The sequence below is a fragment of the Cebus imitator genome, unplaced genomic scaffold, assembly GCF_001604975.1.
Source record: "Cebus imitator isolate Cc_AM_T3 unplaced genomic scaffold, Cebus_imitator-1.0 Scaffold387, whole genome shotgun sequence".
NCBI classification, from domain to species: Eukaryota; Metazoa; Chordata; class Mammalia; order Primates; family Cebidae; genus Cebus; species Cebus imitator.
The window spans coordinates 1,068,476-1,091,979 of record NW_016107702.1 but is presented as its reverse complement, the minus strand read 5'-3'; the positions used below and the strand labels follow the sequence as shown (position 1 = coordinate 1,091,979).

Sequence of the window (23,504 nt, the reverse complement as noted above, 5' to 3'; positions counted from 1 at the left end):
AAAAAAAAAAAAAAAAAAAAAAAAAAAAAGGACCCTCCCTCCTGAAGCCAAGGTAGTTAAATAATACAAACCTAGCAGAATGTGCCTATAATCCCAGCTGAGGCAGGAGGATTGCTTGAGCCCAGCATGGGCAACATAGTAAAATCTCCTTCCTTAAAATACTATAATAATAAAAAATAAAAGCTCAGCCTTCCGCCTAACATCACAGAATCAAGGGAGCAGCAGCAGGCTGCCTTATCTATTAGGTGCAGTAGACACAATGGCTAGGGCCCAGGAAGCTTTTAGGAGGCCAAAAAGATGTTCTAATTTCTTTTAAAATCAAGAACAAAATATATAATCCAACTTCAACTTCATTCATGTTCATGTCAATGTAATTGCAAATTATAATATTTAATATTTTTATTCAATAAGGGGCCCACAATGGCAAAAGTGCCTGAGGCCCATGAACATTTTAATATGGCTCTTGGCGTCAGAGATATCAGAATCATTTGAGGTGCTTGCCCAAAACACAGATTCCTGGGCACCACTCAAGTGCTACAGAATCTGACTCCTTTGGGATAGGACCAGAGCTTAGAGTTTCGGCAAACACCTCAGGTGATCCAAATACTGAAAAGAATTTCTGACCCTAAACCACCAAGACCTATCACAGGTACAAAGTGGACTTGTTTCAGCAGGGGCTTCTTGCTGGGGTCAATAAACCCTTCAGGTTCACTGAACTATGCCTGTATTGTCTCCCTTCCTGTAACTTTTCAACCAAATATTAATACTCTGATTTTATTATAATACTCATGAGCATCCCTTCATGCTGTCATACTTAGTTATGTTTTTTTTTATTATCAGCAGAGGGCTGTGTTTATCATTAAGCTCCCCTGTATTTGCCCTTTAGGAAGAAAATGTTCACCATTAAATGACCGTTTTCAAGTATTTTATTTGAAAAGGAGGAAAATGATATAGTTGACATATTTAGATTAAGGATAACTATAACATTACTGAATGCATTGTTTTCTTCAGTTCAATACACCCTGATCTTCAGTCTTGCCCTGAGTTAACCAAACCAGTGGAGAACAAAAGCAAATAAGAGCAGGTCTCTCTTTTTTATTCCAATTTCTTACATTTATTGTCAATGATGAATTCAGATGCCAGTGGCCTGCCTCGAAAGCCACTCTTAAGCAATAAGGAGTCTACCAATCCACTTAAAAAACCACGAGAAAAAAAATCCAAAACCTCTATGTTAATAAAGCAGCAACTGTGGTACCCTAACCTCCTCCACTTCAAGCACAGGTGTTCCTAGCAGCCAGGGCACAGTGCCTTAATCCTCCCAGTGACCCGAGCATCTGATGTGCCATCTGCATTGGCTCCGTGTTGGTATCAGCTCTGGCCTTGGCCTACAGAGCTTCAAATGAAGAGACTATGATGGAAGAAGCCAGAAGGAAACAAACAAGGGAAGATGTGAGTACTTCAAAACTGTCAGAAATGTTCCTGAATTGGTGGCATTAATCTAGAGGCCACATTCTGCAGTGGGAGGGGCAATGGGCCTAACATCACAGGGACCTTGCAAGATTCAGTTGCTGGCTCTGAGGGTTCCTGCCTAGGTGACCTTAGGCAAGGAAGCTTCTTGCACTCTGAGCATGCTTCCTCAAGTTTCAAATGCAGAGATAATTCTTACCTCACAGGATTGTTTGAGGAATTGAGACAATGTGTGTGAAAGCACCTATTTTACTACCCAGTACATAGTCTAGGTGCTCAATAGATGGTGTTTGAATCTGAAACTTACCTGGAGAAATTTTTTAAATTTTACCATTCAATAGATAATGAGTTAGCAAATTAGCAATATGACTGCTTACTTCCTTTGGTTTATTTATACATAAGCCTTTAAAATCATCAAAAGGTAGGCTGTCAAGGAAAAGATACTATTTAATAATCTTAGAGTTCATTTAATCTCAGCAAAGGGGAAGGATTTCACAGTTAAGATGTGTAGCAGGTGTTATCTCATTGTTTTCACTGGGCAGAAAAGACCAATGAGTAGACATTTTAAGAAGGCACATTGGCTGAACGCAGTGGCTCATGCCTGTAATCCCAACATTTTGGGAGGCTGAGGTGGGCGGATCACCTGAGGTCGGGAGCTTGAGACCAGCCCGACAAATGTAGAAAAACCCGGTCTCTACTAAAAATACAAAATTAGCCAGGCGTGGTGGTGCACCTGTAATCCCAGCTACTTGGGAGGCTGAGGCAAAACAATCATTTGAACCCAGGAGGCGGAGGTTGCAGGGAAGCGGAGGTTGAGATGAGCCAAGCTCGGGCCACTGCATTCCAGCCTGGGCAACAAGAGCAAAACTCGATAAAAAAATAAAATAAAAAGGCACATCTTGGTTCAGCATTAAAAAGGGCCTTCTGGCAATTGGAGCCAGGACAATGCTGCACAACTCCATGGGGCAGGATTCCCCTAGACCACAGCCACATCACAGCTCCTGGATTGTGCAGGGCACAAGTGCACTGCAGTCTTAAGCCCTGGCCAGAGCTGTCTCACATGTAACTGACTAGATTGTGAAGAATGAAGTTCCCGTCATGGAATCTGTTCAATATAAGGTAAAGCAACTAAGTCAAGAATGTTAAATATAACTCCTACTTTGGATAGGAGTCTTAATAGGCTTTTCATCATTCTTAATTGGTTTATCAAACATTTATGGAGTGTCCATTGTATATCAGGCACAGACTTCATCCCAAGGAAAAAAATATGAATAAGACACCATCCCTGCCACCAGGGCATACAGAAGCCCTACCCACTTGGTAATTCTGTGCTCCCCACAGCACTGTGGCATCCTGACATGGGGTCAGATGTCTCCTGCAGTGCTTAGCTATGCCCTCTATCTATAAGATTGTTATTCTCACTTTCCCGAAAATACAAACCCTTTCTTTTCCTACAGATTTGATGTCCATACTTGTGGACACACAGTTGCAACTGCATTATCTCATTTAAATTCTCCATGTTATTAGCTCTCAAGAAAAGTTCATTTCCATTATGAAAGAGAAGCTGAAGAATACTGACTTCAGTGACAAAGAATGATCCTTTGATATTAGAAAAATCTGTTAAGAGGAATTTTAAAAAAAGCTAAAACTTGTTTTACAACTAGATATATACAAACAGATAATATTTTGTGCGAAGGATACCAAAAGGTTATTTTCTAAAAGTAATAAGGTATTCTGGGTATGCTTGATAGTCATAAAATACCACAAATAAAGTAGGATGTTGCACATTATCTGTAACAGTGTCATACAGGTCAGTAGGGTTTTGAGCGTCCTTTGAAGGAGGCACAATTAATGCATGATGTCCACATGTATAGATTCCAGTGAGTACTCGCACATAATACATATGCTTTCTCCCATTTCTGTCTGGCCTGGAGTACGTATCATTGGCAGAATAACTGGCATTGACGGCAAAATAGGTACCCTTTCCAAATGCCGCAGCTGTGAAGAGAAAAACCATTTTTAAGGATTTCAATTTAATGTAAAATTTGATATGTTGGCCCAATCTGTTAAATAATGTTATTTCTAAAGCCTCTCTAAATTTTTTGTGTGTGCTTTTCACTTTTAATCATCAATTTTTCTACCTTGAAGGGCCAGTCAGTCCCCTTTGGGATGAAATAGTGAGTCCCACCCTGAAACTCAGGCTGCAACATGGCCACCAATGATGGGGGACCACAGTGAATCCACATGGTCCTAGCCACCTGGGGCTCTCATGGCTGATGCCTCATTTGGAGCAGTCAAATTACTCGCTTCCTTACCATTCTTTCCAGCATAGCTGCGGTTAAAGCCATTTCGATTGACATGTGGCACAGAGTCAGCATCTGTCCCGTGGAAGAGTTGCTTCTCATTTAGTGTCTGGCTATTCTTGGCATCCATGGTCTTTTTCTTTGCCTGGTAGCTATTCCAGAGGTCTGGATTCTGAATCCTTTCAATCTGCAAATTAATAAAGAACAATATTCTGCCAGTTCTAAGAGCACTTGCCAATATATAGCAGATGAAACATGATCATTATGTTTCATAAATAAAAGCATACTAAACAGCAAATCCAATGCCAGATGGCAGATTTCTGCATTCAGAAATATTTTTAGATCCAGTGTTTCATAAAAACAGGCAGTGGGAAGAATGTTCGTTTAATATTTAACATTTTTATATGCTACATGAGAGCAAACAAGGTTTAGGATTTTAAGTACTCGTGACACGAATTCCACTGACCCGGCCTCCGAAACTCCTGATTTTTACATATACTCTAATGACTGTTCCTGTTGCTATCTACCTCGCTTTGCACTTTGCCTTTCACCATCTCAATTCCTCTAGGATATTAGTTGACCTAGGTGTATACTAACAGGGTGTCTAGGCAAGAATGAAATTAACTAATGAAAATTAATCTCTGGTCCAGATGGAAGAGCAGAGCATGAATCTTGAATGTTGTAGACTAAAGTAGCTATGCTTTGACCATACTGTTTAGGCAGTGGCCTCCAGGACTGGAAGAAATTGCTTGGGTCCTTGGTTGCAGATCTGCTTCTAAACTCCTCTAATCACCAATTAGTAGCAGTTTCATAAGGTTGTCCTGGGAAGAGTGAGGGGTGGCTAAAGGTGGCCAAAATACCTCATGGAAAGGCACAGGGTAAAGGTTCCATGTTGTCCATGATGTCAGAATCTTTTCCATGTTGGAGAACTCTCAGGCCTAATACTGTTACCTGCCATCATCTGTTTTTTTTTTTTTTTTTGGTTTTTTTTTTTTTTTCCAGTTTTGGGTTTTTTTTTTTTAATTAAGACACAATTTGTACTCTAATTCAAAGTCTCAGCATTAGCATATATGTTGTTGATCTGTTTTATGGTTTTAAAATTATTTTTCCTTTATATTCTTTACAGCTAAATTTCTAATCTTGAAAATGCCTATACTATTTTATTTCATTTACTTTAAATTTTATCTTACTCATTTTTAGAGGCTTCAGCATTTTTTGAGTTTTGATATAATTCTAAATTTCTCAGTCTTTTGATTCTTAAATTTAAAAAGGTTGTATCTTACCCTTAAAAATTTTTAAACCAATTATGGCAAGTAATTTCTGAATAATCTGATTCTGTATTTCTCATGGGATAAATTCTAAGGTAAAAAAACTGCAAATAAATCTTAAACTTTATTTAGTAAGTTTATTATTAACAGCAGATGTCTAGCCAGGTTAGATTACTTTTATCAGACCAACCTTTCACCGACAACTACCAGAAGAGCTAGAGAGGAGGGAAAAGTCTATTTGAAGGCAACAAGGAATTGATGAGCTAAGATTCCAGAGAAAAGGGAAGTACAGTAAAACAGTAAAATAAGAAAACAGTAATTTCTTCAAAGTGATTAAAAAAAAAATTGCCAATCCAAAATTCTATACCCTGCAAAATATCCTTCAAAAAATGAAAGAAAAATAAAGAAATTTTCAGATAAATAAAAACAGAGAATTCATCACTACCAGATCTGCACTGGAAGAAATACTAAATCTAAATGAAAAATTTTCCCAGATGGAAGCATGGAAATATAGGAAGGATTGAAGGACACTCAAAGTAAAGGTAAATATTTTGGTACATGTAAATAAATATAAACAAATTAAAAATGTTTCATTGAGTTTCAAATATAAATAGAATTAAAATGTGCATTAAAAGTAACACAGACTGAGGGATCCAAGATGGCCAATTAGGAGCAGCTCAGGATTGCAGCTCCCAGTGAAAGCACAGAGGGTGAGTGGATGCTATATTTCCAGATGGATTTTTATTGCCCACAGACCAGGAGATTCCCAGGCGGAGGAGCCCCACGGGTCGCCGGCGCCACTGGTTTGGCCAGTGCGGCTGCTTTGCCAGTGCCCCGGGGCGGTGGGTCTCCATACAAAATACACGGGTCTGGGCACCGTTTTAGCTGTCAATTGGAGCTCCAGAAAGGCAGAGTCACCCATTCATCTGATTAAAAAGGGGACTGAAACAGGGAGCCAGGCCAGGAGATTCCCGGGAAAAAAAAAAAAAAAAAAAAAAAAAAAAAAAAAAAAAAAAAAAAACCACGAATTGCAGCGCCACTGTTTCAGCCAGCGCAGTGGGTTGCCACATGGGAAATCACGCAGATGCTGGTGTCTTTTCAACAGGCGACTGGAAAACCTGGGAGAGAGTCGACAGTTCAACTAAAAAAAAAGGCTCTGAGGCAGGGAACCAGGTGATCAGGCTTGGCTGGTCCCACCCCCACAAAAAAACAGCAATTGGAAACGCTCTGGGTTGAGAGTTTCACAGCAAGCACAGCTGAACCCCAGAAGGTCCAGCTCTGTGGGGGAGGGGCATCCGCTATTACCGAGGCATTCCACAACTATGGGGGTAGTCCGTCATTGCTGAGGCAGCCTGCCATTGCTGAGGCAGCCCGCCGTTGCTGAGGCAAGCCGCCATTACAGAGAGAGTCCACCATTACAGAGGTGGGCCGGCTTTGCTGAGACAGGTCTAACTACACCTGTATAAACAGGACTGCAGGGAAGTTCACAGGGCAGCTGGGCGGAGCCCACAGCAGCTCAGCAAAGCCTCTGCAGGCAGATAGTGAATAGGCTGCCTCCTCACTGGGCAGGGCAGCCCTGACAAAAAGGCAGGAGCACAACAGAAACTCATAAATAAAGCCCTAACTCCCTGGGACAGATCTCCTGGGGAAAAAAAGGGGGGGTTTATGAGTTCTGCTACAGCAGACTTAAACGTACTTGCCTAGCAGCTCTAAATAAACAATGGAGCCCACAGCTCAGCACTTGAGCTCCTATAAAGGACAGACTGTCTCCTCAAGCAGCTCCTTGACCCCCATATATCCAAAGAGTCACCACATGAAGGAGAGCTCAGACTGACATTTGGCAGGTATCCTTCCTTCTGGGACAAAAGTAGCAGAAGAAGAAACTGGCAGCAACCCTTACTGTTCTGCAGCCGCTGCCCGTGACCCCACAAGAAGCAGGGCCTGGAGTGGACCTCAGCAGTCTGACAGCAGAGGGGCTGGACTGGTTGAAGGAAAACTAAGAAACAGACAGAAATAGCTTCTTCATCAACAAACTGGACACACACTCAGAGCCCCAATCTGAAAGTCAACAACCACAAAGACGACAGGCAGATAAATCCATAAAGATAGGAAGAAACCAGCGCAAAAAGGATGAAAACACCCGAACCAGAATGCCTCTCCTCCTACAAGGGATCACAGCCCCTCACCAGCAAGGGAACAAGGCTGGATAGAGAATGAGTGTGATGAATTGACAGAATCAGGCTTCAGAAGATGGGGAATAAGAAATATCTGTGAGCTAAAAAAACATGTTCTAACCCAATGCAAAGAAACCAAGAACGTTGAAAAAAGATTTGATGAAATGTTAACGATAATAGACAACTGCGAGAGGAATATCAGTGAATTGATGGAGCTGAAAAACAACATGAAAACTTCGTGAAGCATGCACAACTTTAAACAGCCAAATTGACCAAGGATAACAGAGGTAGAATATCAACTCAATGAAATAAAACAAGAAGGCAAGATTAGAGAAAAAAGGGTAAAAGGAATGAACAAAGTCTCCAAGAAATATTGGACTATGTGAGACCTAATCTACGTTTGATAGGCGTATCTGAATGTGACAGAGAGAATGAATCCAAGCTGGAAAATACTCTTCAGGATATTATCCAGGAAAACTTCCCCAACCTAGCAAGGCAGGCCAATATTCAAGTCCAGGAAATACAGAGAACACCACAAAGATATTCCTCAAAAAGAGCAACCCCAAGGCACATAATCGTCAGATTCACCAGGGTTGAAATGAAGGAGAAAATGCTAAGGGCAGCCAGAGAGAAAGGTCGGGTTACCCACAAAGGGAAGCCCATCAGACTCTCAGCAGATCTCTCAGCAGAAACCGTAAAAGCCAGAAGAGAGTGGGGGCCAATATTCAACATCCTTAAAGAAAAGAACTTTCAACCCAGAATCTCATATCCAGCCAAACTAAGCTTCATAAGTGAAGGAAAAATAAAATCCTTTGTGAACAAGCAAGTACTCAGAGATTTCATCACCACCAGGCCTGCTTTACAAGAGCTCCTGAAAGAGGCACTGAACATAGAAAGGAACAACCAGTACCAGCCCAAATGGTAAAAAGCATCAACAGAATGAAGAAACTGCATCAACTAACAGGCAAAACAGCCAGCTAGCATCAAAATGGCAGGATGAAATTCACACATAACAATAATAACCCTAAATGTAAATGGGCTAAATGCTCCAATCAAAATACCCAGACTGGCAAATTGGATAAAAACCCAAAACCCATCGGTGTGCTGTTCCAGGAAACACATCTCACATGCAAGGATACACAAAGGCTCAAAATAAAGGGATGCAGGAAGATTTACCAAGCAAATGGAGAGCAAAAAAAGCAGGAGTTGCAATTCTCGTCTGATAAAATAGACTTTAAACCAACAAAGATCAAAAGAGACAAAGAAGGACATTACATAATGGTAAAAGGATCAGTGCAACAAGAAGAGCTAACGAACCTAAATATATACGTACCCAATACAGAAGCACCCAGATACATAAGGCACATTCGTAATGACTTACAAAGAGACTTAGACTCCCACACAATAATAGTGGGAGACTTTAACACCCCATTGTCAACATTAGACAGATCAACCAGACAGAAAATTAACAAGGATATCCAGGACTTGAACTCAGACCTGGACCAAGCAAACCTAATAGACATTTACAGAACTCTCCACCCCAAATCCACAGAATATACATTCTTCTCAGCACCACAACACACCTACTCTAAAATTGACCACATCGTTGCAAGTAAATCACTCCTCAGCAAATGCAAAGAACAGAAATCATAACAAACAGTCTCTCAGACCACAGTGCAATCAAGTTGGAACTCAGAATTCAGAAACTCACTCAGAACTGCACAGCTTCATGGAAACTGAACAACTGGCTCTTGAAAGTTGACTGGATAAACAATGAAATGAAGGCAGAAATAAAGATGTTCCTTGAAACCCAAGAGAATGAAGACACAACATAGCAGAATCTCTGGGACACATTTAAAGCAGTCTCTAGAGGAAAATATATAGCAATAAATGCCCACATGAGAAGCAAGGAGAGATCTAACATTGACACCCTGTCATCAAAATTGAAAGAGCTAGAGGAGCAAGATCAAGAAAACTCAAAACCTAGCGTAAGACAAGAAATAACTAAGATCAGAGCAGAACTGAAGGAGATAGAGACACAAAACCTTCAAAAATCAATCAATCCAGGAGCTGCTTTTTCGAAAAGACCAACAAAATAGACCACTAGCCAGACTAATAGAAAAGAGAATAATCAAATAGATGCAATAAAAAATGATAAAGGGGATATCGCCACAGATTCCACAGAAATTCAAACCATCATCAGAGATTATTACAAACAACTCTATGCACATATCCTGGAAGAAATGAATAAATTCCTGGACACTTGCATCCTCCCAAGCCTAAACAAGGAAGAAGTCGAAACCCTGAATAGACCAATAACAAAGTCTGAAGTTGAGGCAGCAATTAAGAGCCTACCACCCAAAAAAAGCCCAGGTCCAGATGGGTTCACAGCCGAATGCTACCAAACATACAAAGAGGAGCTAGCACCATTCCTCTGCAACTATTCCAAATAATCCAAAAAGAGGAAATCCTTCCCATATCATTTTCTGAGACCAACATCATCCTGATACCAAAACCCGGCAGAGACTCAGCAAGAAAAGAAAACTTCAGGACAATTTCCATGATGAACACAGATGCAAAAATCTTCAATGAAATACTGGCAAGCCGACTGCAACAGCACATCAAAAAGCTTATCCACCATGATCAAGTAGGATTAATCCCAAGGATGCAAGGCTGGTTCAACATACGCAAGTCTATACTCATAATTCACCACATAAACAGAACCAAAGATAAAAACCACATGATTAGCTCAATTGATAAAGAGAAGGCCTTTGACAAAAATTCAACAGCCCTTTATGCTAAAACCCCTCAATAAACTAGGTAGTGACGGAACGTATCTCAAAATAATAAAAGCTATTTATGACAAACCAACAGCCAATATCATACTGAATGGGCAAAAACTGGAAGCATTCCCTTTGAAATCTGGCACTAGACAAGGATGCCCTCCTCTCACCACTCCTATTCAATATAGTACTGGAAATTCAAGCCAGAGCAATCAGGCAAGAAAAAGAAATGAAGCGTATTCAAACAGGAAAGGAGGAAGTCAAATTATCTCTATTTGCAGACGACATGATTGTATATCTAGAAGACCCCATCGTCTCAGCTCCAAATCTCCTGAAACTGATCAGCAACTTCAGCAAAGTCTCAGGATACAAAATCAACATGCAAAAATCGTAAGCATTCCTATACACCAATAACAGACTTAAAGAGAGCCAAATCAAGAAAACTGCCATTCACAATTGCTACAAAGAGAATAAAATACCTAGGAATACAACTAACAAGGAACGTAAAGGACCTCTTCAAGGAGAACTACAAACCACTGCTCAACGAGATAAGAGAGGACACAAACAGATGGAGAAACTTTCCATGTTCATGGTTAGGAAGAATCAATATCGTGAAAATGGCCATACTGCCCAAAGTAATTTACAGATTCAATGCCATCCCCACAAGCTACCAATGACCTTCTTCACAGAACTGGAAAAAAACACCTTAAACTTCATATGGAACCAACAGAGATCCTGCATAGCCAAGTCAATTCTAAGCAAAAAGAACAAAGCGGGAGGCATCACACTACCAGACTTCAAAATATACTAGAAGGCTACAGTAATCAAAACAGTGTGGTACTGGTACCAAAACAGAGATATTGACCAATGGAACAGAACGGAGGCCTCAGAGGCAACACAATGTATCTACAACCATCCAATCTTTGACAAACCTGACAATAACAAGCAATGGGGAAAAGATTCCCTGTTTAATAAATGGTGTTGGGAAAACTGGCTAGCCATGTGCCGAAAGCAGAAACTGGACCCCTTCCTGACACCTTACACTAAAATTAACTCCAGATGGATTAAAAACTTAAACATAAGACCTAATATCATAAAAACCCTAGAAGAAAATCTAGGCCAAACAATTCAGGACATAGGCGTAGGCAAGGACTTCATGATGAAAACACCAAAAGCATTGGCAACGAAAGCCAAAATAGACAAATGGGACCTAATCAAACTCCACAGCTTCTGCACGGCAAAAGAAACAGTCATTAGAGTGAATCAGCCACCAACAGAATGGGAAAAAATTTTTGCCATCTACCCATCTGACAAAGGGGTGATAACCAGAATTTACAAAGAACTAAAACAGATTTACAAGAAAAAAAACAAGCCCATTCAAAAGTGGGCAAAGGATATGAACAGACACTTTACAAAAGAAGACATACATGAGGCCAACAAACATATGAAAAAATGCTCATCATCACTGGTCATTAGAGAAATGCAAATCAAAACTACATTGAGATACCATCTCATGCCAGTTAGAATGGCGATCATTAAAAAATCTAGAGACAACAGATGCTGGAGAGGATGTGGAAAAATAGGAACACCTTTACACTGTTGGTGGGAGTGTAAATTAGTTCAACCATTGTGGAAGACAGTGTGGCGATTCCTCAAGGACCTGGAAATAGAAATTCCATTTGACCCAGCAATCCCATTACTGGGTATATAGCCAAAAGATTATAAACCATTCCACTATAAGGACACATGCACTCGAATGTTCATTGCAGCACTGTTTACAATAGCGAAGACCTGGAACCAACCCAAATGCCCATCAACGATAGACTGGACAGGGAAAATGTGGCACATATACACCATGGAATATTATGCAGCCATCAAAAACGATGAGTTTGTGTCCTTTGTAGGGACATGGATGAACCTGGAAACCATCATTCTCAGCAAACTGACACAAGAACAGAAAATCAAACACCACGTGTTCTCACTCATAGGTGGGTGTTGAACAATGAGAACACATGGACACAGGGAGGGTAGCATCACACACTGGGGTCTGTTGGAGGGAAATAGGGGAGGGACAGCGGGGGTGGGGGTTTTGAGGAGAGATAGCATGGGGAGAAATGCCAGATATAGGTGAAAGGGAGGAAGGCAGCAAATCATGCTGCCATGTATGTATCTGTGCAACAATCTTGCATGTTCTTCACATGTACCCCAAAGCCTAAAATGCAATTTAAAGAAAAAGAGTCCTAGAAGGACTTAAACTCTAAATGCCCCCTGTGGCAGCAGCTTTCCTCATTATTCTCATTCTTAGACATCTTCTATGTCCACAAAGGACCTGAAGTCAACTCTGTTTTTTCATTCAGTATAGTGTCCAGCAGCATCTATGACAACTAAGTGTGCTGCAATGAATTTTTCCAGAGGTGGATGTCTCCAGGGCCACAGGGTTCCCCCAAAAAAAAAAAAAGTAACACAAAAAGCAGAAGAGAGATAAACAAGGCTTAAATTATTCAAATGTCATTGCATCATCTAGGGAATGATGAATATACTAATTTACATTACAGTTTAGTAAGTCAAGGATGCATGTTATAATCTCTACGGTAAGCAATGAAAGAATTATCATAGAACGTATAACAACATAATAGAGGTAAACATAAACAATAGAAATAATCCAAAAGGAAGCAGGAAAAGATAAAAAAGAACAAAGAATAGATATGATAAATAGAAAATAGAGATTAATATGGTACATTTAAACCCAAATATATCAGTAAATACAGTAAATAAGATTAAGTACTCCAATTAAAAGATAAAGATTGTCAGGCTGGATGATGAAAAGCAAAACTCAATTATATGCTGCTACCAAAACACACATCTTAAATATACAGTTGTTAAAATATTAAAAGAATGAAAAAAATATACTGTAACATGCTAACAAAAAACAAAGCTGGCACTTTTAATATTGCTAATAATTTTGATATAATTTTGAAACAATTATATGTGTTATATGATAAAGCAAGAATGTACTATTATTAAAGGCCAAAATTTCTATTGTATACAAAATGATGTAAAATATTAAGATATTAATAAAAAAAATTTAAACATTAAATTTTAATTGATAACATTAATATGGCTGGGTGCTGGGGCTCACACTTGTAATCACAGCACTTTGGGAGACTGAGGTGAATGGATCCCAACTCTTTTGAAGTCAAAAGTTTGAGCCCAGCCTGGACAACACAGACTCCATCTCTACAAAAAAAAATTAGATGTGGTTGCACATGCCTGTAGCCCCAGCTACTCTGGAGTCTGACAGGGGAGGATTGCTTGAGCCCAGTAGTTGTAGGCTGCAGTAAGCTATGATCACACCAATAGACTCCATCTGGGATGACAGAGCAAAACCTCATCTCAAAAAAAGAAAACATAAATACAAGTTTATGATTTTCTAGCTCTAGCCACAAAAGACTCTGGAAGTAACTTCTCAATAGCAGTGAACACACAGAACATACAACTCTTGGTTTCTTGCTACCATTCCCCACTAAAAGGTAACAGGACTTCTTCGAAAAATTTTTGATTCCAGGCATGAGACAAGGAAAGTACAGTGTGAGCAAGACAAATCTTGTGGCAAAAAGTAAAGAAATGCTCAAAGATTAATGGCGTCATTAAAAGACATGGGAGCCAACCTCCTGCCAGCCAAATGTAGGATAATTTGTACATCTAACAGAATAATCAATGTAATTAAATATAACATACTGATTTTTCTGAAAAATCAGGAAAAAAGAATACTTGTTCTTTTAAAAATGCCAAATAATGTATATATAGAAGGAATGATAGAAATAGAAGATCACCATCCTGCAACCTCCAGTGCAATGATGGATTCAGGCAAGGGTCAACAATGGAAGTGAAAAGCAATCAGTACAAGGTTGTTGGGGAACAGGATACTCATATGCTAAAAAAGTATAATCCCACAGATCTACCGATTCCAGTGGAGAAACATAGTGGTCACCAACTTAACTAGTGATCAAACTTAGCATCATTAATAGTGGGATAGCCTTAACATCTGGGTTCCTCATATGATGTATCACCTACAAAGCATCCTTGCAAAAAAATGTTTATCTGAATTTACTCAACCCTTTCAACCTAACTCAGCTTTTCAGAAATAATAAATGATATTATCAAGAATCAGACAAATCTAGAATCTATAAAACTGGCATGGATTCTTCCACAAAAACCAAGGCATGACAGATCCAGAATGTGACACATTCTACAACAGAATTGGCATAAACTCTAAAAAATTCAGTGTCATGAAAAATAATTTTTTTTAATGCAGGAGTACTATTCTATATTAGAAGACACAAAGGAGACATATTGACCAAACAGTGTGTAAACTCAGACTGGGGTGAGAGAGGTGGAGTTATAAGAGATTTTTTTGAACAACTGGAGAAATTAGAGTATGGACTGTGTATTGGATATTACTGAATTAATATGAAGTTTTTTATATGGAGTAATAGCATTGTCATAATTTAGGAGAATGTCTCTAATTAGGAGATACTTGCTAACATAGGAGTATCATGATGTCTGCAACTTACTTTCAAATGCTTCATCAAAAATGGGAGAGAAAGCAAAAGTGGCAAAATTGTTGAATCTAAGTGGAAGGTTTATGGATATTAAAAATCTTGACCATAAGATATAATTGTCATGAAGGATGACAGATCACCCATTTTTCATGTTATTTTCACAGTTCTAGGGTCCTCATGGAGGCGCCTTAAGTACTACCTACCTCTGCTTTTATTGGGTTCATACACTGAGACTTCACCTAAGATTTTATTGAAAAAAAGGGTTTCACTGCAAAAAAAGTGTTGAAATCAATTCTCTGACCAGGGTCTGCCAATACACAGCAGGCATCCACAGGGCCTGCTGGGGATATTGCTGGTCAACCAGAACATTCATTCATTCTTACTCAATCTGAACTTGGCATCTCATCACAATGTGCCAGTCAGCCACTACCAGTTAGTAGTAATTGGTACTTGGAGTGAGACTTAATTGTTATCTCAGAAATAGACCATCATAGAGCTGCATATTTGAATCACACTGTTTTGGTGCCTCATAGAATTGTTCTCATTCAATCAGGCATCAGTTTTGTTCAACCCGTTTTACATTTTTAAAAAAAGTTGTATAAAAGTTGATGTTGAATTTACTGTGAGGATGATGTTGAGGATATTCTCCAGTACTTGATCCACAAGAGAAATCTCTCAGGAGTCAGTCTCAGTATTGTGATGAGCTGTGAGCCTCCTTATCAAATGGATTTATGGACATTATGAGTCTTGTAGCTGAATGTTTACTTCTTGCTTTGTCTACTAGGAAACTCAGGGACAAATTGGTAACCTCATGTTAAACATTTTTGTGACCTAGCAGTACCTCTGTATTATCTTATTTCTCCTGCCATTCTTTTGTCTTTATCCATTCTTCTTTGTCTATTTATTTTATCTGAAGGTATGGTCTATATCTTTGTAGGGCACTTTGAATCTTTTTGAATTATTATGTGCTTAACTGCATAAATAAACAGAGTGTTGGCAGTTCAAAGAGAGAGTAAGAAAAAATTTGCAAAGAGAAGAAAATATAGGTCTTACTGGAAGACTTGTTATTGTGGATCAAAGATCTCTGGCTTTACTCAGAAAGTGGTAGAACCAAAAACAAAAATGAAGGAAAGGGAAAGAGAATTACTTACATATGATGCATTAGATTTTAGAGAAGCTGATTTTTCAGTTAGATATTCAAGTGGAGATTTTTTTTTTTTTTTTTTGAGACAGAGTCTCACTCTGTCACCCAGGCTGGAGTGCAGTGGTGCAATCTCAACTCACTGCAACCTCTACCACCCCGGTTAAAGCCATTTTTCTGCCTCAACCTCCCAAGTAGTTGGGATTACAGGCACCTGCCACCATGCCCGGCCAAGTTTTGTCGTTTTAGTAGAGACAGGGTTTCACCATCTTGGCCAGGCTGGTCTTGAACTCCTGACCTCATGATCTACCCACCTCAGCCTCCCAAAATGCTGGGATTACAGGTGTGAGCCACCATGCCCAGCCTCAAGTAGAGATTTTTTAGGCCACTGGGAGTATGTTCTAGAACTTGAGTCAAAGACCCAGGTTGGTAATGTTGATTTGGGCATTATCAACATTGAACTAAGTTGAAACCAAGAAGGGTAAAAATATTCCCTGGTGAGGTACAGAGACAAAAGACCCTGTAAGCATTAAGTTGTGTGGATAAAGCTAGAATTAGGAGTTTGGAAGAGAAACAGAGTATCTTTGATAATGAAAAGATTCCTCAGGGATCTAGAAATAGAAATACCATTTGACCCAGCAATCCCATTACTGGGTATATACTCAAAGGATTATAAATCATTCTATTATAAAGACACATGCACATGTATGTTTATTGTGGCACTGTTCCCAATAGCAAACACTTAGAACCAACCCAAATGTCCATCAACAATAGACTGGATAAAGAAAATGTGTCACATATACACCGTGGAATACTATACAGCCATAAAAAAGGATGAGTTGATGTCCTTTGCAGGGTCATGAATGAAACTGGAAACCATCATTCTCAGCAAACTGACACAAGAACAGAAAACCAAACACCATATGTTCTTACTCATAAGTGGGTGTTGAACAATGAGAACACATGGACACAGGGAAGGGAACATCACACAACAGGGCCTGGGGGGTGAGGGGCTAGCGGAGGAATAACAGGGAGTCGGGGGATTGGGGAGGGATAGCATTAGGAAAAATACCTAATGTATACCTAATGTAGACGACAGGGTGATGGATGCAGCAAACCACCATCATGGCACATGTATACCTATGTAACAAACCTGCACTATCTGCACATGTACCCCAGAACTTAAAGTATAATAAATTTTTTTTAAAAAAGAAAATTAGTCAAGGAAAAAAAAGAATCATAATATTTCTAGAGAAGCCAAGGAAAAATATAATTTCAAAGAGCAATATCAATAATGTTTAAAAATTAAAGATGCCAAAATAATTATTTTTATTTGAGAGCAGGATCTTGCTCTGATACCTAGTTTGGCCTCAAACTCCTGGGCTCAAGCAATCCTTCCATCTCAGTCTTTCAATAGCTGGGACTACAGGCGTGAATCATCACATTCACCTGCCCAAGGTAATTATGGTAAACAAGAAAAGGGTCGCTGACTTTATCAAGGAAGCACTGTTGACCTGTGAATAGTGGGGCAGAGCAACATGGTCCTGATCTCAGGAGCCTCCGCATGGCTCTCTGTAGAGAGCTATCAAATCCAATTTTAAAGCCACATCTTTGAATTTCTATTAGCTTGTTTCACAAAGTAAATATATGTCTTTAGTGTTCTACTATCAGATTGGAATCAAATATTGTAATCGCTGACACAAGAATCTTAATGCCTCAATAATTATGGTAATAGTAGTAGAATCTAGAATCTACTAATTACCATAAAAAGTCTAATTCTGGGTAAAAAAAAAAAGTTACAGGAAGGAATAAAAATGGATTTTATATAGGACCATGACAGCACTTATTCCCACCATTCAGAAACTGCATTCCAGCAGAAGGCTTACCTTCTCTATTTTGAAGTGTGCGCAGGTCTGATTAAATTGGGTCGCCACCGTGTTGTACTCAGGATCACTAGGCTTTAGCTCCACCACACAGAAATTCTGCTGCTTCATATCACTCCAGTGTGCAGGGATTTCAACTGCAAAGAAGACATTTGAGGACACCCTCATACATTCCTGGTACACTCTGAAAAATTTAGTATCTGTGTTCTTGTTTTACTATCTTCCAATTCTAAGCATTCAATAAGTTCCCTATCTTTCTAGGAGAACACTTTTCAAAGTGTGGACAACAGATAACCAATATCAGAGCCCAATGAAATGCTTGTTAAACAAAAAAAAAAGCCACAGATCTACTGAATCAGCATCTCTGAGGGGCAGAGCCTGTGTGTCTGCCTCTGAAGTTTGGATCATACTACGATTTGAGAACTGTGGGTACAGTATAACTCATCTGTTTTCTGTTCAGTCTCTAAGGGTCACAATTTAACAGTAAGTTATTTCCCTACAGTGTTCTAAGTAGTTGCTGTTTTGTTTATGCATGGAATTTTGCCAGAACTCCCCAGCATCCCCACCACAGGGACTTCACATCTATTTTTTCATTATTCTTCATAGCGTCTTTAAGAGGCAGTTGGGTGGCGAATTTTGCTATGTGACAGGCTATGGTGACAGTTCTGTCTTCTCCTCTGCTAAGCAAAATACCATATGTGATTTATCACTTCCCCAAGGTTGCTCAGACTCTGATGAATCTATTCACACTGATCTCACAAAAAATAAATAAAGTGTAATGGAACAAGTAAAGTGTAATTTACTTGTTTTTCAAGGGAGACTTAATTTGGTTCAAAGGTGGGAATGGCTGCCTACATAAGACAGCATTCCCTCCTTGGAGAATAGATCCAGTCAGAGAATCTGAAGCCTGCTTCCTGTCATGTGTGTCAATGAACCTTTTGCTCCAGGCAGTAGTGACTTCTGAGAGAAGTTCCTATAGGTTCCCGACCCTCCCTGGGTTATCAGTCAGACACAGAGAGGGACCACCCTCTGACCAGGCTTTCCTTTCTGTTTTTCCCTTTGCCCTTTTGTTCTAGAAAACCTTGGTTCATCACTTTTCCTTTAAGCCTATGGTTTTCCTTCCCCTAATTGATGCAGCTATTACCTCCTCGGCACAACTGGCTCTGGGAAGCTTATAAACTGTAGAGAACAAAGGTAAGGTTTAGCTATAGTTACCAAGAAGATGGTCATCTTCAGGCTTTTGGGTACATCCATTCTGGGTTTTCCTGGCCATAACACAAGCTCTTTAAGCTCAGAGACCACATTTTCTAGTTTATTTCACTAGTGTTACATTAATTTTTTTTCTATTTGAAATTATGATGTATGTACAAAATAGTGTTATGCCCAAAGTAAGTACGAAACAGTAGATGACAAGTATGAACATTTAACTCACCTTTGGATTTTGTGAGGCGCTGAACAGATAAACTGTGATTTCCCCATGTGGCAGTGCATGTTTTCAAGTTCACTGTGTAGTACTGATCATTAATTTTGATATCAGTTGTTTCTTTCTTTTCTCTCCTTGCATCCTCTAATTTCAGGTTGGTTATTTTGTCAAAACGATAAAAAGTGTTATTGTCATTATACTGCCATTCTATAAACTCACTGATACAATCTGCCCGGTATTCCTGTTCTTTGGCCAATCGAACTCTCTTGATCATTGCCTCAATTTCATCTCTGGCCTGCATCACATCTCTGCTAATTCCCAAAACCTTAATCAAAGGTCTCTTATGGTCCAGGGAAATGGTAATATTTAACTTCTTCTGCAGCTCATTCAACTCCTGATACTCCTTTTCATCAAAGTCTTTGATGCACTCATCTTTACTGGTGTAAGGCCACTGTTCTTTTTCAATCAGGTCTTGTAGCCAGGAGATAGTGTGTTCCACACACGTGACATTTTCACCACACACCTGAAAAGTTGCTGATTCTGTTTTCTTTTCCAAAACCAAAGGATTCTTTTCTGGCGGAGATTGCTTTGAAAAGCCAAAAAATGCTAAAAAGAAAAGGAAGATTAGATTATTTCCCGTGTGACATCAATGTTTGGAACATGCATTTCATAAAAACAAACAACTCACATGCAATTTTAGCCATCACAGATGGTTGGGAAGACATCTGAGTCCCTTCTCTTTTTTTCATGTTTGCATAAAACACAGCCAGTATTTGAGGCAGAAAGATTACAACTTTAACTTTTTTCACAGACTGGGCAGATCCTTTTAGGACAAATTCTTCAATGGCATCAATTATGGCTTCAGCAACCTTATCTGGGTCTTGTTTGGCACTTCCTGGAAAATCAAATAATAAAATTGCTGAACAACAAAAAAGACCAAAGTGGAAGGCTGAGGAATAAATTAGGGTTTCCAATGTTCAGCAAATAAATGCCCACTCCTCAATTCTTCCATCATTGTGGAATTTTCTAACAAAGCATCAGCAAACACTTTTGAAGTCCTAGATGGCAGTGAAGGGTTTTTGTTCTAGGCTGTCAGGAAGCCCACAGCCTAGCAATGAACAAAGGACCCAGAAACCTGACTTTTGGTGTCTGACATTCATATCTACCCTATTCGACTGACCCCTGCTCATTGTGTTCCTCCTCTCCTATTACAGAGCACAAGTAGTTTTTCTTCTTAGCTCACTAGTGTCCTCAAAAAATTCATAAAAAGCAGATGCTAATATATGTTGACTTAACATATGTTTTAAAGATGAAAATATTTTTATGGATCAGTCATCACTTGATTTTACACATGTATCCTTATTCTCCCAGATATCTCTAGGAACTTGATTTGAACTAAAATTTAGTAAGACAACTGGTGCTATAGGCTATTTGTTATCATCTATAATTTTTTAGACACAAGTTATCTATCAGCCTCCAAGAAGTCTTTTCCTCCATACTCAGTGAGATTTTAGCTGACCAGCAGGGTTCAAGGTAGCCACCTGAGGCAGAGCATTTCCTGTTTTCAGTATATTCCATACCCTCCTTCTCAAGTCATGAAAGTGACAGCCTAGGTAAGATCATGAAAAGTCCCTTTCCAGCCATGGGAACAGTCCCAGATGAATAACAGCTGGCAAAGTCACATGATGGGCAATGTAAAAGTTCCTTGGCCAAGGTGGTATGACAGACGAAAAGCCCACCTGGCTAACTGTTGTTGATGGTGCCCACCACTATTGCAGAAAAAGAATAGGCTTTGTTGACTTGGTTATGCAGACAATTGTGGGAATGTAGACAAACCCCACATAAAGTTAACCAAGGAGGCTTGTTCGGTTTTTTTTAATCAGATGATCAGAGAAAGAGGGAAATTTACAGCTTTTGCAAAGCTGTAATTTTCCCATGGCATTTGAAAGAGTTTATATGGACACAGTTACATTCATTCACTCTCAATAAACATCTACCGTGTCCTATCACTGGCTCAGTACTCATTAGGTACTTATTAGAACACAGATCATGTGATATGTGTGGATGTGATATGATTGGAAGACTGGAGTTTATTGAACTTAAGTGTAAACATTGTTTGATGATTTAGTTAGTGATCAATAGGTGAAATATGGAAAATTGAGGGAAAGGTTATGCCAAATGTAATGGGCATATGTTCTGTGTGGCATGGATGTGGAATAGGCCTAGTTTTGAGGAAGATAAATCCGGAGTGGTGTGGAGGAGGCATGGAGTAGAGAGCCCAGGTCTAGTTAGGAGGCTATAATAAAAGTTTAATCAAAAGCCAAGAGCTGAACAAAAAGAGGAGGCCAGAATGAAGAGCAGGGTATAGGGATTGAGGAACTATTTGGGAGGTAAAATCAGGAGGCCCCAGGGACCAGCTGGGTTTGTCCTTGACCTTTCCCTATACCTCTTTTGCCATATACATACCTTCACTATATTATGGTTCATGTTATAGTACTTCCACACATCCAGTACTTGAGGCAGAAGGACAACAACTTTAACTTTTTTCACAGACTGGGCTGACCCTTTCTGGACAAAGTCTTCAGTGGCACCAGTTATGGCGTCAGCAACCTTATCTCGGTCTTGACTTTTCCCTCTCCTTCTTTTGCATTCACATACCTTCACTATATCACGGTTCATGTTGCATTGCAGTTGTTTCTTTGCATGCCTGTCTCTCACACTGGGCTCAGTGCTCCTTGTGAAATGGATCCTTTTCTTAGTTATCTTTCTATCTCCAGTGCCTAAACATGGTGCCTTGCAGATGCAGGAACTCAGTACATATTCAACCAAATAATTCCTAAGCTAATGAAGATAGGAGTGATGAAGAAGGTAGAGTCGAGGACTCTAAATGCCAAGTGATGCTTTTCACATGATTGGGGATATAACAGTAAGGGCAGGTTTGGGGAGATGACAAGGAATGGGAGTTTGGAGTCTGTGCTGAGCTTAAGGTGCTCACAGGTATTGCTGACCACCTACTCTCTCCCCTTATGCAGGTGTCTTGAAGGAACAGGGAAGGAACAGGGAGAAAGCTCCTTTAACTTCCAGAGGCTGTCTTGATTGCAGTCCTAATTCAACTTATATACACCACTAAAGGAGAAAGCTTCCAGATCTGTCAGTCTCAGGACCAGCTCAGGTGGTGATAAAGATAGGTAAAGAGGACATGCAATGACTATATAGAAGTCCATAAAAGACACCCACTAATCGTGACTTATCTGTGCAGACCAGCAATGCAATCAGGTCAGTGGAAGAAACAACAGGATTGCAGTAGCCCAGAAATGCTCAAATGTGTACCTATTTATACAAAACTAAAGCTACATTCTTTCCTTGTTTCTTCTTTTGACTCCACCAGGGACTCCTTCAGGAAGGTCTGTAGCACCCTCTAGGCTGCCTGCTTTCTTGGCCCAATCAATCAGACGCGGAAACCCAAGACTAGAGCTTGGAGAAAAAGCAGATGGAGACAGAGACTGGGAAGTCATCAGTGGGTGTCCATAAAAGATAAGTAGAGAGATGACAGACAGACAGATAGATAGATAACTGATAGAGAGAGAGAAAGGAAAAAAGTTAGCTAATCTGCTAGGAATAGATGATACTCTAAGGGGAATAAACAAAGGGATCAAAAATTACACTTTAAGAAATAGAAAAGTTGTAAAATAGATATAGAATTCCATCTTAGAACATTATAAAGAATGGTACAGAATTACAGGCATGGGTCAGAGGATTAGAAGAAGGCTCAGAAATTGACAAGGATGGTTAAGTTTATTGAGGCTAAACTTTGGGAAAGCCTAGAATGCCAGCCTAAGATTCAAACTTAGATTCCCAAGCAAAGGAATGACAGATCCAAGGCTGAGTATTCTCGCACTGGAACCAGGCAGCTCCATTCACTTCAAGCTTAAGAATGCATGCCTCCCCTGACCAGCTCTCTTGAGGAGACCAAGCAGGAATTCCTAAAGAGCTCAAAGAACACCACCTAACTGATGATAAACCCAGAGCACTATCCTTATATATGAAAAATCATGCTATCATTACATAGTCTGAGAAAAAAAAAAAAAAAAAGCAAGTAGGCTGGAAAGAGGAAAGTGGATAGCTGAGTTTCTGACCCACTAGGTTCTGGTGACTGAGAACCTTCTACACAGAAATGCCCTGAAGCCAAGTGACACAGCTGACTGTTGAGCTGGGGCCTGAAAATGTTCCTCTGGGAGTCAGCTAGAGTGAGGTGGAAGTTGATGTACTAATATTCTCCTTGGAGAGGGGACAGAGGAGGATGCTAAGGACTGCATAATGGAGAGTATGTAGGGAATGGATAAAGGGGAGGTAGCTGAGCAAAGAGAATGAGGAATGGCCCTTCCATTCTCTCCCTTCTCTTCTCGGCCTTACTTTCCCTTTCCTTCTTTCTGTCTAACATTCTAACACTCTTCAGTTTTCCTGCATTTTGTTCCTCTTTTACTCAAACTATCCACAGGC

At 39.7% G+C, this 23,504-nt stretch overlaps 1 protein-coding gene across 8 annotated transcripts in view; it reads right to left on the bottom strand.

Moving 5' to 3' along the window:
* The window catches only part of PARP14 (poly(ADP-ribose) polymerase family member 14), a 95,939-nt gene that overhangs the window by 34,253 nt on the left and 38,182 nt on the right, over positions 1 to 23,504 (bottom strand). For 7 of the 8 annotated variants that reach the window (XM_037731228.1, XM_037731229.1, XM_017508192.2 and 4 more), the window contains 5 exons: positions 19,693 to 19,899; positions 19,014 to 19,610; positions 17,585 to 17,718; positions 3,783 to 3,957; positions 909 to 3,465 (listed from right to left, as the gene is read on the bottom strand). In XM_037731228.1, coding sequence (XP_037587156.1) covers positions 3,176 to 3,465; positions 3,783 to 3,957; positions 17,585 to 17,718; positions 19,014 to 19,610; positions 19,693 to 19,899 — 1,403 coding nt within the window. In that variant the 3' untranslated portion in view covers positions 909 to 3,175. Of the gene's footprint in view, positions 1 to 908; positions 3,466 to 3,782; positions 3,958 to 17,584; positions 17,719 to 19,013; positions 19,611 to 19,692; positions 19,900 to 23,504 lie in introns of those variants that run through there. The other variant, XM_017508191.2, reaches the window with a different exon arrangement.